The 14,531-nt window shown below is 41.4% G+C and overlaps 1 protein-coding gene across 7 annotated transcripts in view; it reads left to right on the top strand.

The window, feature by feature from the left end:
* The window catches only part of EYA1 (EYA transcriptional coactivator and phosphatase 1), a gene marked incomplete at its 5' end in the record, with an annotated part of 153,561 nt that extends 146,509 nt beyond the window's left edge, over positions 1 to 7,052 (top strand). For all 7 annotated transcript variants that reach the window (XM_082015645.1, XM_082015646.1, XM_082015647.1 and 4 more), the window contains one exon: positions 6,479 to 7,052. In XM_082015645.1, coding sequence (XP_081871771.1) covers positions 6,479 to 6,559 — 81 coding nt within the window. In that variant the 3' untranslated portion in view covers positions 6,560 to 7,052. The remainder of the gene's footprint in view (positions 1 to 6,478) is intronic.
* Between the last annotated feature and the right edge of the window lie 7,479 nt (positions 7,053 to 14,531).

The raw sequence follows: 14,531 nt of genomic DNA on the forward strand, positions 1-14,531 counted from the left end.
GATGAGGAGCTGCTCCCAACTCAGATGATGTCTTTTTGGTTATCTTCTCCTCAGGGTGTTTTTAGGGTTATCAGGAGGAGTGAGAATGGGAATGCGCCCTAGTGTATACTGTGCTTCAATTTATAGACGTACACCCTGTCTAAGGAATAAATGGTATCGCTGCCTGAGAAAACAGTAAAAACCTAGACCTTCTCTGGAGAGCGTGCAGGATGAAAGATTTCATCAAGCAGGAGAAGATTTACCCCCACAAAACCACCCAAAGCCCATCAGTCCAAACTGGCATAACTGGCCCGTGATGTACCCCGTTGCCTTGCTTATCCCCTGAACTTTGCTGGCTGGTTCCTTCCCGCCTTCCTTCCCGTCAGCACGTTGGGTTTTGTGGCACGCTCAGGGCAGGGGCAGCTTGTCTGTAAGTCCTTGTCTGTAAACACTTTGCTGAAGGGTTTTGGCCTGTAGTGAAGCCCTTAGTATTATGGACGTTTCTTTACACTACTTGGAGCGTAAACAGTACACCGTTCTTTAAGTAGCACTTCATTGATTACATGTAAACTATAAAGAGTATTTTTAAGTGAGCTTATAAATTCAAACCTATTTAATTTGAGAGATTTTTTTATTCTGTGTTCATTTAGTGAAAAGAGCTGAACTTCCAGCTTAGAAGGTAATAAAGTTAAGGTTTGTTACTAAAAATAATTTACCAATAATTTATCAATTGCTTCATCATAAAACAAGATATTTATTTATGTCCTTCGTTCATGGAAAATCCTGAGTCAATACAACAATAGGCAAAATAAAAGACACATTTAAAATCTTTTTATTATTGTCATTACTGTAAAAATTCAGTAATAGAAACTTTTTAATACCGTTTAAAAGATCATTGCTCTTTTGAGAAACATTTTTAGGATAGACTGGTTTTTGATAAAATGCCTCTTTTGATTGATGAAAATAAATGCAATACACTGAGGAAACGGCACGCTCTTACGTTTCACATAGCACGGGACAAGCCACGGTATCGACACCTTTGTTTAGCTGTCACTTCCAGCAAAATATTTCATAAGACAATTAAAATTCTCAGGACGTTTGCGTTGCAGGCTGAGGAATGATCATAACCTTCTGGATGGGTTCAGCACACAGCCAGGGTGGCTGTAACGCCAGGGTTCAGGCGGAGGTTGCTACCTTCGGATCGGCTTCCCCGGGAGAGGAGGGAGAGGGAAGCGGTGTGAGAGCCAAGGGGTGCTCGGGGCGGCTGCCGGCGTCGGCGCGGGTGCGATGTGGGTCAGAGCCGCGGCGGCTGAGTGCCGCCGCAGTGACACAGCTATTCAGAGAATAAATTTCTGGGGTTTTCTGCCAGAGACTCCATTGTCTTGGCATTTTGTTTTGTTTTGCTGTGTTTTGTTTTGGTTTGGTTGGTTTGAGCTTGTCTTTTGCTTTTGCATTTGGAGACACAGTTGGGAAATACTTGTAAGGCAGGAAAAAACCCCCAAACTCCTGAGTTTTTCTACTTAGGATAATCCTCCAAAGGATTTCTAATTTGCAAGGGGAGACAGAGGAGGAGGCTCTCTGCACTGAGGAGCTGGATTTTAAATCAGGTGCTTCGGGAGAGCCTGGGCAAATCGGTTTCTCCCTGTGTCTCCAAAATGGCCGCGCTGCCTCGGAGGGAAATTGGGAGGAAAAATCATAAATCTTTGTGGAGCAATAAATAGACTATAAATGGGTATCCAATATGCCACTGCTTTCAAGCTCAGTCACACTGTGCTGGTCAGCTTTGGGGTAGGAAGTAAAGACAACCGCTTAGCAAATCTGGCAGGAACACAACAAAAATACTGTGAAAGATGACAAAAACTGATGAGTTTTCTATTCAAATCCATCACAAATCTCAGGAGTAAGGCTTTCATATAAATATGCATTCGTTTAAGGGAAGGAGGGCAGTCTGCACTTTTTGGTGTTGCCATCAAAAAATGGCTTTGTTTTGCATGTGTATTAATAGATACACTTTATTTTGTTGAATAAAATAGTTTAAGTTTTGTTCTTTTAGTAAATACACGCTGAAAAAGAATGTTGTTTCTATTTCCAAAATAAAATACCTTCGTATCTTATAGGCTATTTAACAGTATTGTAATTATTAGATTTACTAAATTAATAATTTACTTTTCATGATTAATAATTCACTTTTCAATATTTTTACAGCAAAAACAAATTCCAACTTTTGCCACCATATTTCATTTCAAAATGTCACCAGAACTAAATCATTAAAAAGGTCATTAATGTGTTTATAACCGAGTATCATGTTATAAAACACCTACAAAGCAATTCATGTTTGTTAAAAGACAAAACTTCATATTTACTTGGAAGCTGTGGAAATAGTACACATTGTTTTACTACCAGTCTAGATGCATATTCCTCCAATATGCAGTAAGAAAAGCTTTCTTGTAGTTTCACATCCAGTTACACTGACCATTTATTAGCAGGTAGCATTTGTCATCCATTCTCCCACAGCAGTAAATGAGACATTAGCCTTTTTCCGTGTGCTCAGAACAGAAGACACGCGTTGTACATGACACGTGTGCTAAGTGTTGGCAGGGATGGCTTTCTAAAGGCAATATTTAGTAAATACATATACAAAGAAACTCTTGCCTGGTCATCTGGAAAGAAAATATGTACTTCTGACTCATGGGTGTATTGCCACTTTTGACAGGGCTGAATAGTTGTGGATAAACAGGGCGTGTTAATACAGGAATAATGCATAAGGTTTTGCGTGCTGACTTTGCTACTCCAAATGTTTTAGTTTTGTATAATCATTTGTTATCTCAGATAAGGTGAAAATTACGGTATATGCCCTGTGAACGCAACATGCATGTGCATGTATTTGGACACATACGTGTGTGAGACTGTATATACATACCCAAGCGCATACGTACAGATATATATAGATCTATATCGGGTTTGTTTCCCCTCCTCTTAGCTATGAAGGCTGTGCCATAAGGTCAGACTGATAGGGATCTGCATCGGCCGCGTTCGGCCGTGCACAGAGTGCCAGTGCAGATTCCAGCCCCGTGCAGCCGCTGCGTTCCTGGCGTGCTTTATTTCTTGGGAGTGTGCTGCCGGTCTTTTGACCTATATGCAGGAGAACTGAAAATAATTAGAAACCTGAGGTTTACACAACCTCCTTGTCTTCCTGGGTCTCCCCAGGCACAATCATTCCACACATCACTCCTGTAACTACATGGAGTAAACAGAGGTATACTCCTTCCACAGACAGGCGTAAACGAAGCAGAGGACACGTAAATGAATTTGAAATAGAAAGATACAGCTAAAATAATGACCGCTTAAAGTTTTGGTTTAGAATGTGACCATAAACAGCTGAGGGTAATCCAAAACTCGATATTGTGTGTGGACATCTAGCAAGAATCGCTGTGATTTGCTTTAGCAGAAGCTAAACCTTCTGCTAAATCAATCAGGGTCTTTAACTGCCTGGCGTGTGTACGCTCTGTGATGCGGAGGCTGTTACTAGGGAAGCAGCGTAATGCTGGAGCTGCGTGAAGCAGGAGCTGGAGGCCAAGAAGCTATTACCGCAGTTCTTCCTATTCATTAGTTTGCTGTATGACCTTGGAGGGCGTCCATGGCATCGGCTCTTGGCTTCTGCAGAGACACTACTCAAAGGCAGGTGTCCACCAAACCCTTCACCACGCCGTGTTTTAGGCGCGCTATTTGCGGCTCCCCGGCCCGGTGGTTGAGGCGGAGCCGGTGCCGCGCTGACCAGGAGAAGCGGGGAGCTGTGGCTGGCTGGCAGGGACAGCAGGCAGGTCCTGGCTGGCAGGGAGAGCGGGCAGGTCCTGCCTGGCAGGGGCTTGCGAGGGAAGAGGGAAGCTGCGGCCCCACGCACAAAGGAGGCAGCGCGGCTGAGTGCCGCCGGCCGGGCGCAGTCAGTTGGCAAACATGGCGCAGACCTGCTGCAAGCACGAGCCCGTGCCCGTTTGTCCTTGATGTAATACCCCTATCAGATGTCGTAAATTCTGCCAGGAAGGTCTCATGGCCTAAATAAGAGATAGGTGCTCAGAAGCTTTTGGAGAGCCCGGGGAACAGCACGATTAGGAATTTTTATTTCTTTTGCTCTTACTGGTTCATTTCCTAAACGTGGTGCAAGAAATTAATCTTAAGGAAAGATTTTAGATGGGAAGCGGCAGTGTCTGACCTGACAGAGCGCAGAGGATAGCCTGTCTGAGTAACGTAACAGGGAAGACAGTGGGACATGGAGTTGTAACTGAGTGAGCTAATTGCATCTAGTTTCTGCTGCTGGTGGAGCATAGAGACGGTACAATGGAAATCTAGATTGAACATGCAGAAATAGTAGGTGTCATAGTGTTTAAAAATCCTTCCTAAGGGGAGGATTAATCTGTAAAAGTGTTTTGGAAATATTGTAAGTGTTTTTTTGAACATCTCAATTGTCTCTGAATTATTTTTTGGTTTGTTTGCTTTGGTCTCTCCATAAGCAGCTATCGCTCAGGCATTTATCTTCAAGCTGACATTTAGACAGCTGTTTCTCAAGACTTTTTAACAATCTAGAGTAAGGCGAAGCAGAACAGAAACTCTTCCAATGGTGCTTCCTTGTGGGTCATTTTATTTTCCTCCTGAAGAAGTTTCTTTGCTTTAAAAGCTAGGCATACTCTGAATGTGGGCATCGGTTGATGCATCCGTATTATGTTTTAATTCAGATGAGACGTATCATATTGAAGCGGACCTTTCAGTCATTCCCCCTCACTATGCTTTCATTAACATCCTGGACTGGTTTTAGAAAAAAAAAAAAAGAACAGAACCAGATTTCTTTTGGATAGAACTGAAGAACGATATACTGCTTGCTAACATTTGTCCTTCAGTGGGTGATTCCTTACAGTGCTCCCGTGCTGATCGTGTAGGACTCTTTAGTCTTGTTTATTAATATTAATTAATTCAGTTTTATCTTCTCTGACTCTCACAGGAGCAACAGTTGATTGTTCCTTAACAGTTGCCATTTGACAAGAGAGACTTGCTGTGACTTATATGGTTATGTTTCTTTTAAAAAGTTCTGCTTTATTCTATAAATTCAACGCAATTCATCATTATCTGGATTGAAGTAGCATTCTTCTAAAAATTATAATTATTTGTATACTGACAGAAAGATGTTTCCCTGAGCTTCTAATGACAAATTTATGGTAGGCTCTGTGCTAAGGTGTTTGCCTTCTGAGATAGGTATAAGGTAAAATTACAGGGCGTACAGTAAACATGCAGCTGGAAACGGAGAGTTTCACATTGTTTTCAAAATTGTTACCTAACTTGGAATTTGAGGAGGAGACCTGAATGAAGAAAGGAGGTCAGTGTAGAAGTGATAATCAGAAGAGATGAAGTTTTGCCACTGCTTTCAGTAGAATTAGGAATTCACTGAGGAAGTGCTGAAGGAGGATGAAGAAAGCCTCTCTAAGAAGCTGTAGATAAAATGCTTGGGGAACTCAGAAGCTATTGTGATAATAAATTGCTTGTGATTTGCCTCCTAAAGACGCCAGAGCACAAGCTGACCCAATGAAAAAGTGAACATGATCATGTTAGCCTTCAGAATATCGATGAGTTGAGACTATTTTCCCATGGGATTTATAGAATATTTTCCTGAAGAAAACTGATGGTTATCTTTTTTTTTTATTTATGCAAAAGTTCTTGCTGACACTATAATGCCTGGTTTAGAGTATAAAGATAGTTCTTAATCAGATTTTTACCCTTCATGGATGAGGTAATGTGTGCTTTTCCTGGTATTTGTGTTTTTGGTTTATTCAGGTTCTTTGCAAACGTATTTGTGCTCCAGACAGATTTTATTACAACTAATAGGAAAAAAAAAACCTATTTATTTTAAACTTGTCCCACATGGAAAAGATGTTTTAGGATCAGTGCTAACAATAAGCAATGTTATACAAACCACTGGAATAAAATTCATTTCAAAATGATGTGAGCAACACATGAGCTATTCTGAATCACCATGGCTATGTTATTAATTCACCTGCCAGCAGTAGTTCCAGACGGAATAAACACATTTTGACAGTAAATAATACTTCCACTTTATTCTTTTTTGTTCTTTAACCAAGCTTTGTTCCCTTCCTCAAACTACCCACGTGGTTCATGTATAGGTTATTTTTCCCATTTTTTTTCTAGAAATAATATTTTCTTCTGCAAGTGCTGAAATATGTTTTTCTTATCAGGAGATAAGAAAACCCTCCCTTCCTTATGATCTCCTGACATGTTTGCTGTTGTTCCTGTTGGTAAATAGATTTGCTGTTATTGAGAATGTATGCTGAGGGGGTGGGTCAGAGAAACCAGAGATAAATGTGAAGGGTTCGAGATTTTAAGAGCTCTTTCTTCTCTCCTCGCAGTGTTCCCTTACCCTTGCGAAAGACAATGGGTGGGTCTAAATACCAGAATGCTTGGGGTTATTTTTACATGTTGTCTGTGCTGTTCACAGCATGCTATGCCATTTTGGAGGATCTCGAGCCACTCTGACCTTATGGCCCTTCACCATGCCTTGGAACTGGAGTACTTGTAGCAGCTCAGCAGCACTTTGAAACCCCAGAACCTCCTTCTGCCCGTGGACAGGATGCCTGTGTCTTGTGTCAGCATTGGACTACAGAACTTTGTGATTTCAACATGTTGACGTACAGCTGCAATTGGTCTTAACCCTTGCCCTTTCAGTAAACAGAGGAGCATGTCTTTTTCTTCAGAACAGCTGTTGACTCTGGTACTGCGAGTCCAACGAAAATAAGCCATGCGAATGTTTGAACAACTCATCTTTATCATATTTGCTACCAAAAAAAAAAAATAGAGAAGGAAAAAAAAACAGGAAATAAAAGGTTCATACCTGTGAAGAAAAAAAAGGACCTGCAAATGCTTTGTAGTTTTTAGACTCTTCAATGTGACACACACCGTTTCTTCAACACAGTAAACTTGATTGCACAATGAAGACTGAGATTTTTCAAAATACCAGTGGAGTAATTTTCTTGTAAAGAAGGTTTACTTTTTTGTTTCTCATACCCAGGGTACTCTGTACATCTTTACTTATTTATGAACAGACTATATTTTGACATCATATAACTGAGGATATGTATAATAGGATTAAAGGCTATTATAAGCCTTTGCCTTATGGTACAGCAACTACTTTTGATTTTAGCACATTACAGAGTAGTTTAAAATATGTCTAATTTAAACAAATAGGTACATCACTGAGACAATCATGTACAGGAAGAATTTTTTGTGTAAATTTGTAATAATGAATGATTCTTTTACATATTGTTAAGGTAAATGCTATTGAAAGATAGTAATGCCTTGTTGGTGAAGAATGAGGCCACGTGTGCACAAACTGTTGTGCAGTGCCTTATCAATGCGTTGGATATAAATATGTAGATAATGGATTTTTTTAGATAAATTTGTCAAGACCAAAAGCATGGATGTCAAGTGTCAATAGGAATTGGGTTTTGTTCTTCTCAGCTGTTTCTCTACCTTTTTCTTCTCTCACCTACCCTGATTATGAAAAGATAAATTCCTTTCCCCCCACAAAGGAAATATAGATAAAACACAACTGAAGAGGAGTCCTTTACTGACTTCTGTTTCCTCTTTTAAAGGTAACATATCAACCCTTCTTTAGACTATTGAAAAACTGAATTAGCAGATTCATTCCATAAAAAAATAGAGAACACAAATATATTTTAAGACATGACTTAAACTGGAATCTTGGTCCAAATAGTTCTTGCCTCATCCAAAAATGAAGGAAACTATATCATCATTATATTTAGACATTAGAAATGGGAATATTTTGGAGAAATTGAACACAAATACTCATATATCTTTAAGTTTTTTAATCCTCTTCCACCAGGAGTCAGATTTTCCTAAGATATAACATCCATTGCCGGCAATGGAAATACTGTAATAGTTATTGCCAACGAGTTAAAATTTGCTTTTGTCTATACCCATTTACAAGGCAAACCTAGACTATGTCTGTCTGTGACTCATGAGTTTTCTAATCTTGAAGGCCATGAGCTACTTGGTCAAATCAACTGTTCAGTCTGACTTTTTGGCTTGAATTGTACCAATTCCCTTTACCCAATTTAAATCTCTTCATTAAAAAGAAGCCTCTGCTTTGTTGGTTCATTCTCCAGCTTTTCTTCTTGTTTTCTTTTGCTAAAAACACCAGCCTTGAAAAAGCTATCTGCAAAGCTACAAAGCACCAATGTAGCTACAAAACAACACGCTTCTCTATTGGAGGAATCATATTGCTGCTAGAATTCAATGTTTGTGGATTGCTTTATTACCAACAGAGAGGTTTTTATCCTACCAAGACTTGCACGTGTGCTTTAATTTATCCAGTGTGAGTGCTGGAATTCACACAGTACTCACATGCATACATAAAGCACATTGTGGGTAGTTTTTAGAATTAGGACTATAATTAGCCTTTTTTTTCCTCAAGCAAAGTAGACAGTAATGGGGGGTTGGTTGTCTTTTTTTTTTTTTTTTTTTTTTTGGCTCTTTTCAATTTTATTCACTCACGGACTGAAAAAAAACAAGCAGTGTATCTGGGCCTTGTACAAAAAGTGTGTTGTGTCCACAATTGTGTACAGAATTTTTCTTCATTAATTTTGTTTTAAATTAATAAAATTGATTTGTGAACGTATTAAACAATTGTCTTATATGCAATTTTGTGATTTTTCTGCCCTCTAGGTCGGGAACAAGGAGACAGCTCTCATCTCTTTGCTGTCCCAAGGCAGAAGTTGTTCATCTGCTTGTGCCCAGCTGAGATGTTAAATAGGATAAAAAATATTTGCATCTAGTTTGCAGAAGGCTCAGTTAGATGGGAAGCAGTTGTTTTGCTTATCAGCAGGAGGTAGAGAAGGTCAGTGCAGAATAGGGACTTGGTGCATGGTGTCCTAGAAATGTGTGCCTAAGTAACTCTTAGAAGTTAATGCCTGAACGTTAGGTACCGTGGTGCCTCTGAACATCCTCCAAAGTAATCCACGTGCTGAATGGATGAGTCCATCATTCAGACATCTCACTCAGAGCTACAGCAAATCTCCCATCCTCTGAGGATCTACAGGCCTGAACATCTCTGGGAATTCAGGACTGGTATTTTATCTTTTACAAGCACAGAGCAAGGCTACACTTTAAATTAAGGGAAGAGTGGCAGTGACCACCATTTTATAGCAGATGCTTTATTGTAGACCCATGAAGTATTGGTCCAGGGTGTGGGTTTGATTCACTCTTCTATGGAGGGGAGGGGCATGCCCAAACCCACATCTCACTTTCCACAAGTTCATCCTAATTAATGACTTTTAGACTAATCTGCCCAAGAAACATCTTCTACTTCTGGTACTGGTGTGCTACCCTGCACAGAGACTACTTGAGCCAGAGGCCGCAGAAAAGAAGTCATTGAGCGAAAGAGTGAGTATGGCTGCACTGACAGGAAAAGCAGGGTCAGACAGGAGGAGAAACTATGTCCATCAACCATGTATGTTTTTTTCAGTGGCTGGTGAAGAGCCCTCTTTGCTCCTCTGCCCATGAGTGAGAGCCTTGAGAGCTGGCTAGAGAGCACTTATGTTCACTTTTGGTCTAGTGACACCTGAGTTTTGTTGCCTCATTGTGGTACACCTTCAAAGGGGGAGATGGACAGTGTTGCAAGCCAAAAAAGGCATGGCTTAGTCAAGTATGGGTTTGTGTCTTCTCAGAGAGAAAAGGAATTGAGTCGGCATAACTTGTTTTTGAACTAATTGTCCTGTTATAGCAGTAGCGACCAAAAGGAGTGCATTGCACCCATTCCCTGCATGGCGTGGAATTAACTGATGTCTGCCATGTTTTCTGAGAAACTTGATCCTAATGATTTCTAAGGTGCTGGAAGTGCCTGGCAAGTCAGATCCTTAAGAGAATTAGGAGAAGAAATGTCTACTTTCCAGCTGTCTGATGGCCTTGATAGTGAGCCAGGAACCAAGACTGGATGCAGGTAAAGGGGTGAAAAAACTAAATGCAAATAACTCTTAACTTTACAAACCGCAGTAACTGATAATTTTAGGTAAAGGAACAGGATGAGAATTTCATTGTAGAGTCTGGCCAAGTCTCACTTCAGGTAACTTGAATTCTTTTCATATCTAGCCTTTAGCATCTCCCTCAGTCCTGTGGAAGAGGAAAATAACCTGAATCAAAGATTACGGGCAAAAGACAGCTGTGGTATTATCAACTTCCATGTGCCAAACACCTTTCCTTTCTTGTATCGTCCACACCTTGGCCTTTCCTCCAACAAATGTTTTCTTGAGTTTTTGCTGCAGTGTAGCTTGTTCTTTGGCAGTGCTTATTGCAAGATCTCCAGTCCCACTATGTGTGAAGGACTCAGTTCCATTATGCTGTCAGGTGCCAGAAATTGTCTTCCCTTAGAAGTGGTTTACCCTCAGAAGGCTCAAAGTGGAGTTTTCTCTGTTACCAAAAAATTTAACAAATTCTTCTGAACAGTAGAAATCTGGAAAAAGTATAGTGGCTGTAATTTCATGAGGTTTTGCAATTTGCTTCTGCAAAAGATAAACAAAGCCTCTGAAGTTTGATGTTTCTTGTGATTACTAGAATAGAGGTCTTTTGGAGACTGAAGCCCCCTTGCCAGCTGGCCATGCTTTAAAAAGCCACCTCTAAATCTATGTCCTCCCCTTGATGCCCTGAATGCGGTGGTCAGATGTGCTCCTGCACTGCCCAGGAAAATGCACTGACTGTCCAGTTGAACTCATTTTGGAGGTTTTGGTGTTTAGGCTGGTGGATCATCACAATGTTTTAAAGACATCCTCTTTCATCATTGTTTCTGGTCTCAGATGAGTCTTAAACCAGGAACATGAAATTGCAAGTGTTGCTTAGCTCCAAGCATTTGCTTTCCAAATGCTGGCAGGTCTGTAGCTAAACATTATCTGACATTACTGATGGCTCTGTATGCAGCCTAAATATGCTGCACTATGAATCAGCCCCTTTGATACATGAATACACATAGTCAGATTAAAAACTGTTGCCTCAGGTCCCTTCTTTATTTTAAACTTTGGTATCTTAAAATTATTATATGTACAGTACTATTGATGTTTTTGAGGCAAAAGAAGCCAGATGCAATATGTTATTCTTCTGTAGTCCATTAGAGCATTGAGTTTACAGTGGCAATCACTATTACAGCTTTACAAACTTTTGCTTATAATGTGACCATGAAATTGAGTTTTTTGTTTATATTTCCATCCTTTTCTTTTAAAGCTGGCAACCTAACAAATGGGGAAGCAGAACCAAGACCAACCAAGGAACTGCTTCTGTGTATTTGGCACCACCATGGAGGTTGGATGCTCAGAGTTAAATTATGTCTATATGTTTTCAGTGCAGCACTAATGATGCAGAGAATTAGTCCAGTGAAGTAGGCACTTAAATCCCCTCTGAAGTCAGTGGCTTTCTTTTCTGAGCCTCTCAATGATCAGAAGATTAATTATTTTTAAGGAACTTCATATGAACACCCCACTTAAATCAAAATCTTGTAAGAAAGCAAGGATTCCTGTAGAGTGAAGGGCATCATGTTATGATGTAGGTAGCTCATAAGCTTGGGGTCTGCTTTTTGGAACATCAGTACTGCTTGAAGTTTCCACTTAGATGCTCACTGATAACAATGTTCAGCTGTAGTAGCTTTAGTTCTAAGAATAAAACACAACAAAATCATTAGAGCTATGTAACTTTGAGGTAACACCAAGAAAGTGAAATTAATATTAGTAATTATTGTTATTTACTTATCTTTCATGACTGGAAATCATGATCTTTCTTTGGAAAGCAAAGTGGTATCTTTGCCTCAAAAATGCTTGCAATGCAAGCCAATAAAATATTGTTAGAAATTCTCTTTTGCCTTTTCCTTCAAATTTCTGCTTCTGTCAGTGTTGTGATTCTTGAATTCTGCCCTGCAACTTGAGTAGAAGATGGGTGTCAAGAGACATATTTCTTTGTGTCATATGCCAAGGAAGAGGCACAGTCATGCACCAATCTTCCTCTGTTCTTTGTCAATGGCAAGGTTGCACAGCTGCCACATTTGTCATTCTCCTTTTAGCCAGGGACTGGATCTAAAAAAACCAGCCAGCTCTCTTGTGCAGGCAAAGGGCTAGAAGGAAAAGGGAAAATGCAGGGGAAAACAGTCAGCTCCCAGGTTGAAAAAAAAAAAGAGCTGTGAGGGTCGTAAGGCTCCGAAGAGGGACTTTAGGTAACCTGGCAGGGTCACTGAGCAGAGCACCCAGCACTCCCAGACATCCTCCCAGCAGCTGCCCAGTGCTCTGCATAGGGATGTGATGGGGCAAGGGACTGGTGAGAGGTCCCACAGTCTCTTGGATACCCTATCCCACAGCTTCATGGTGTGGATGGCCAGTTTGGCCACAGCAAGGATGACAAGAGTGTGCTGTAACTCAATATAGGCATCAGACAAGGATGGTGTAAATCAAGAGAAGGCTGGTTGTGGTCCCTTTTCTGGCTCCTCCTGAACCTCTTGCGCTGTCCCCATTACCTCTGCACAGCTGGGGCACAGCCTCTCTCCATGTGCCAGGAAGGCCAGAGCAGAAGATGGAAGTCTGTGGGGTACATGTCCTGGAATCCCTCCACAATCTATTAACTGTGTGACCCTCTCTGTAAGATATACAGACACACACACATATATTGCCAAGCTCGGTTATGACAGCAGAATTAAAATGGTGTGTCACTGAGCCTGTTGCCTAGCTGACTTTAAAGTAAATGATTTGCAATAGAAAATGCCCCTTACTCTCATTCTCTAGCAGAGATATGAGAGATAAATAAACCTCTTACATTTGACTACTTAAATCATCCATCTTTATAACTGTCAGCATTTCATTTTGCGTGAGTGCAAATAAACCTTCACATTCTGATACACTGGGGAAAAATATATTTTTCATTTTGTACTAATATGCTACATTGCCATTTCTGGTTTTTAAGTAGCTATTAGTTCCTGCTAATGGTGTTAGAATAACAGCAGAAGGAAAACAAAAAATTTGGATTTATTCAAAGGAAAATACAGCTCTGCCAGCTCTCATGGAAGCCACATGATGTTGCCAACTAACACCTTGTGGAAGTCAGCCCAAGGCACAAGTAAGTATGTTATTAGCGATCTGCCCTTTCCACTGCTTCACCGCCACTGGCAATTTTTTTGCTCTGAAGAGGCATTTGTGTCTTGGGTTTTGTTTCTCACCTGCTCCTTGAAATATTTTGTGTGGACTGCTGTCTACTTCTCCCTGAAGGGCTGGCCTTTGACACTGTGCTATTTTCAGTCTTATGTATAGATGCAACATTATTTTCCAAAGTGGGAATTGAAGCATTTGCAAAGGAAGCCCAAGTCTGCTTCATTTTCTTCATTGCCAACTCATGTCAGATTTGACATGGAAGTGGGGTGAGATCTAGAGATTGCATTAAACTGAGTAGCTGGGACTGCTGAGACAGGAGGTATAATACAGCGGAGGTGGAGAGTGGTTCGAAAGAGAAAGACAAAACATAATTTCATTTGAAAAATGTGGGATAGTAAATCTGGGAGAAAATAATCCACAGCAAGGACTGCGGAATAATGATGAGTTGTCCAGCATGGAGGGAATTAGCTTTACATTTAGGAAAACAAATTTCATTTCTTGGTTCTGCCACAGAATGACCCAGGCATGTTAGGGCTCCAGCCCACAAAGGGCTCAGGCTCAGCAAAGCTGAGTGTCCCTGTGGCTGGCCACCAATGGGGCACCCAGAGCTTCAGCTGGTCATGCATGCTCTCCGCGGAGAGAGCTGGGAGCCTCGGTGAGGTGCTGCTGAAGCCAGCTACCAGCGCCAGAGTTGTGCATGGAATCCCACCTTCACCAGGAGCCTGGGCACCGCGTCTGCCCCCCAGACTGGTGGCCGGGAGCCCTCTCCCGTGCAGGAGCGGAGGCTGCCCATGCTGCGGCATGTGGCGGGAGCTGCCCCGTGTCCTACGCGGCTCCTGCTGCTCACCCTCTCTGCAGAAGCTGAGTGATGAACGATCACGCACAGAGCATACAGGTGACTTTAACCCGAGTCCGCTTTCAACCCTACCCAGATCTAGGTGTTGTACTCCTGGGAGGCTGCCTGCTGTTAATATTCCTGGAGAGCGAGAGGATTTTTGTGAGACTGGCAGAAGACAGGAGAGAGGGAGCGAGCAAGCTCTCAGAGAAGCACAAGAGGATGGTGTTTGCAGAGCAAGAATGTTTTGTCTCTGAATAGCTGCTTAATGCAAAAAACCCAGAAGGTCCTGGGAGGTGGCACTTAGCTTGGGGCTCCTACCTCGGAGGCGTGGGCTCACACCACCGAATTGCAGTCATGCCCTTTGCTCTCCTCAGCAAAATCCATTGGGTGGACTGAAACAGATTCAGCGGGAGGAAATGACGATACCGGTTTTCCTTCCTCTCCAGAGTAAACAAAGTACAAAGGTACAAAGATGAACAACTGAATAGAAACAAAATCATGACATTCCCTTTTACCTCAAT

This window comes from Phaethon aethereus (assembly GCF_964289735.1).
Source record: "Phaethon aethereus genome assembly, chromosome: 2".
Taxonomy (NCBI): domain Eukaryota; kingdom Metazoa; phylum Chordata; class Aves; order Phaethontiformes; family Phaethontidae; genus Phaethon; species Phaethon aethereus.